At 54.9% G+C, this 2401-nt stretch overlaps 1 protein-coding gene across 1 annotated transcript; it reads left to right on the top strand.

Moving 5' to 3' along the window:
* Nucleotides 1–463: 463 nt before the first annotated feature.
* ETH_00041765 (uncharacterized protein) lies at nt 464–2148 on the top strand (the record flags this gene model as incomplete). Its single annotated transcript, XM_013379982.1, has 3 exons — nt 464–505; nt 904–1108; nt 1458–2148. Coding segments are annotated over 3 exons (938 nt in total), but the record flags the coding sequence as incomplete, so codon positions are not given.
* Nucleotides 2149–2401: the final 253 nt, after the last annotated feature.

The raw sequence follows: 2401 nt of genomic DNA on the forward strand, positions 1-2401 counted from the left end.
GCATTACCTTCTTTTGGCAACACACTTCCAACATCTCGTGAGCCTCTAGGGTTTAGCGTTTAGGGTTTAGGGTTTAGGGTTTCGGGTTTTGGGTTTCGGGGCTTCAGGAGAGCACGGGGGCTCAAATGGTTGTTCTAGGGTTTAGGGTTTAGGGTTTAGGGTTTTAGGGTTTCGTGAGAGCACGTGAGCTCAAAGGGTCTCCGGCGGGCACAGGGAACATAGGGTTCAGGATTTAGGATTAGGAATTTAGGGTTTAGGGTTTAGGGTTTAGGGTTTAGGATTTGACTGAGAATTTCGCCAGCCCCACTGTGGCGCCCTGTCATGTCGTTGCTGCATGCTGTGCTGCTGCTTCCTCTATTGCTGCTGCTGCTACCTGCGCTTCTGCTGCTGCTGCTGCTGCTGCTGCAGTCCTTTGCTGCGGGGGACCCCTTCAGGGCCTTGGGCTGTTTTGGGGGTTTTTTCGATGGGCTTCCCGCTGCAGCAAATGCTGGAGTGTATGGACCGCGTGAGTGCCTTTTGCTGCTTCCTCTGCTGCAGTTTTCAAATCCAGTTTTATTTGTTTTCTCCCCTCTAGGGTTTAGGGTTTAGAATCTAGGATTCGGGTTATGGGGCCTAGGTCCAAGGGTTTACTGTTTAGGGTTTAGGGTTTGGGATTTGGGATTTAGGGTTCAGGGTTTGGGGTTTCGGGTTTAGGGTTTGGATTTTAGGGTTTAGGGTGTAGTTCCTCCGCATGCTGGGCCTGCCGCCCTGACTCTCTACTTGCTTAATGAAACGCGCTTTTGCTTTAAGGGTTTAGGTAATAGGGTTTAGGGTTTAGGGTTTAGGGTTCAGTGGGTTTTCGTCTTGCTGCTATAAGCCTGCTGCGTCTCCATGTGCTTGCTGCTGCTGTTGCTGCCGCTGCAGCGCAGCAGCTGGACCTCTGCTGCTCGCACGCAGCTAGCGTTTGCTGCTTTTTTCCCGCTGCTGCTGCTGCTGCTGGCCGTGGCTCTGGGGCTGCTGCTGCACTTGCTGCACGAGCAGGCAGCAGCAAAATACCAGAGAGATGCAAGAAAAACTGCTTTGGTGAAAGATGTTTACGCAAACCCTGAAGAAAACACCGCCGAAATAGGTAAACCCTAAACCCTAAACCCCAAACCCTGATTTAGACTCCCCAAACCCTGCGTGAAGCTTCTAAACCCTGCATTCCAGGCCAAAAAGAAAGTCCCCCCCGCACCCTAAACCCTAATCCCTAAAGCGTAAGGCCGCAAACCCTTAACCCTAAACTCTTAATTCAAGCATATAAACCCTAAACCCTAAACCCTAACTTTCTTGCTGAATTATCTTCCCCCCGGCTCAAGCCCAGCACGGCCACAGGGCTCTGCAGCTGGCCCTTATCCTTACGACTTGAGCACTAGGGTTCAGAGTTTGGTGTCCAGGGTTTAGGATTTAGGGTTTAGGGTTTAGGGTTTGCGCTGCAGCTGAAGCTATCCTGCGGGAGCGGGAACGTCTTCTGGCTGCAGTAGCCACGCCGAGAGGCAGCAAACCGCCAAGTCCGGAGCAAACACCCCGAACAGCAGCAGCAGCAGCAGTAGCAGCATCAGCAACAGGGACACCATCGGGGAGCAGAGAAGGGGCAGGAATGCAGCAGCAGCTTTCCCTGGGAAAAGCAGCGGCGCCAAATAAGCAGCAGCAGCAGCAGCAGCAGCAGCAGCAGCAGCAAGCAGCAGCAGCACAGCAATTCACCCGCGACCCTCAGCATGCTGCCTTACCTGCCCCCACAGCAGCTGCTGCAGCGCCGCGTACAGCAGCAGGCCAGGCTAATACGAAGCAGCAGCAGCAGCAAGGACAGCAGCAGCAGCAGCAGCAGTCACCGCAACAGCAAGGCTCGGCGCAGCAGCAGCAGCTGCAGCAGCAACTTGGGCAGCGCCACGCAGGAATAAAAGTCGTGCCGAAGGCAGCTAAGGAGGACTCCAAAGAAGAAAAGCCTGCTGCTGCTGCTGTTGCCTCGGTAATGGAGGAATTAGAGGAGCAGCAAAAGGCAGCAGCAGCAGCAGCAGAAGAAGCAGCAGCAGTAGCAGCAGAGAAAACGGGAAAGCGATGGACCAGGACGCAGTGGATTTTGGGCTCTTGGGCGATTCTGCACCATATTTTTGTCAACACAGTGTCAAAGTCTGCTGCTGCTGCTGCTGCTGTTGCTGCTGCTGCTGCTGCTTGCGCTTCTGCGTGGCTGAGTCATTTTGCAGCAACGATACAGTCAGTTCGAGCAGCAAGTGCTGCTGCAGCCGTTGCATCTGCTGCTGCCGCTTGTGCGCTTCGCTGCTGCTGCTGCTGCAGCAGCAGCAGGAAGTGTGGGGTGTGCGTGCTGCAGCACGCTGCTGTGGGCCTACTGCAGCCGCCAGGCCCCGCAGCAGCAGCCAGTGTA

This window comes from Eimeria tenella, genomic scaffold, assembly GCF_000499545.2.
Source record: "Eimeria tenella Houghton genomic scaffold, Eth_scaff4276, whole genome shotgun sequence".
Classification (NCBI taxonomy): domain Eukaryota; phylum Apicomplexa; class Conoidasida; order Eucoccidiorida; family Eimeriidae; genus Eimeria; species Eimeria tenella.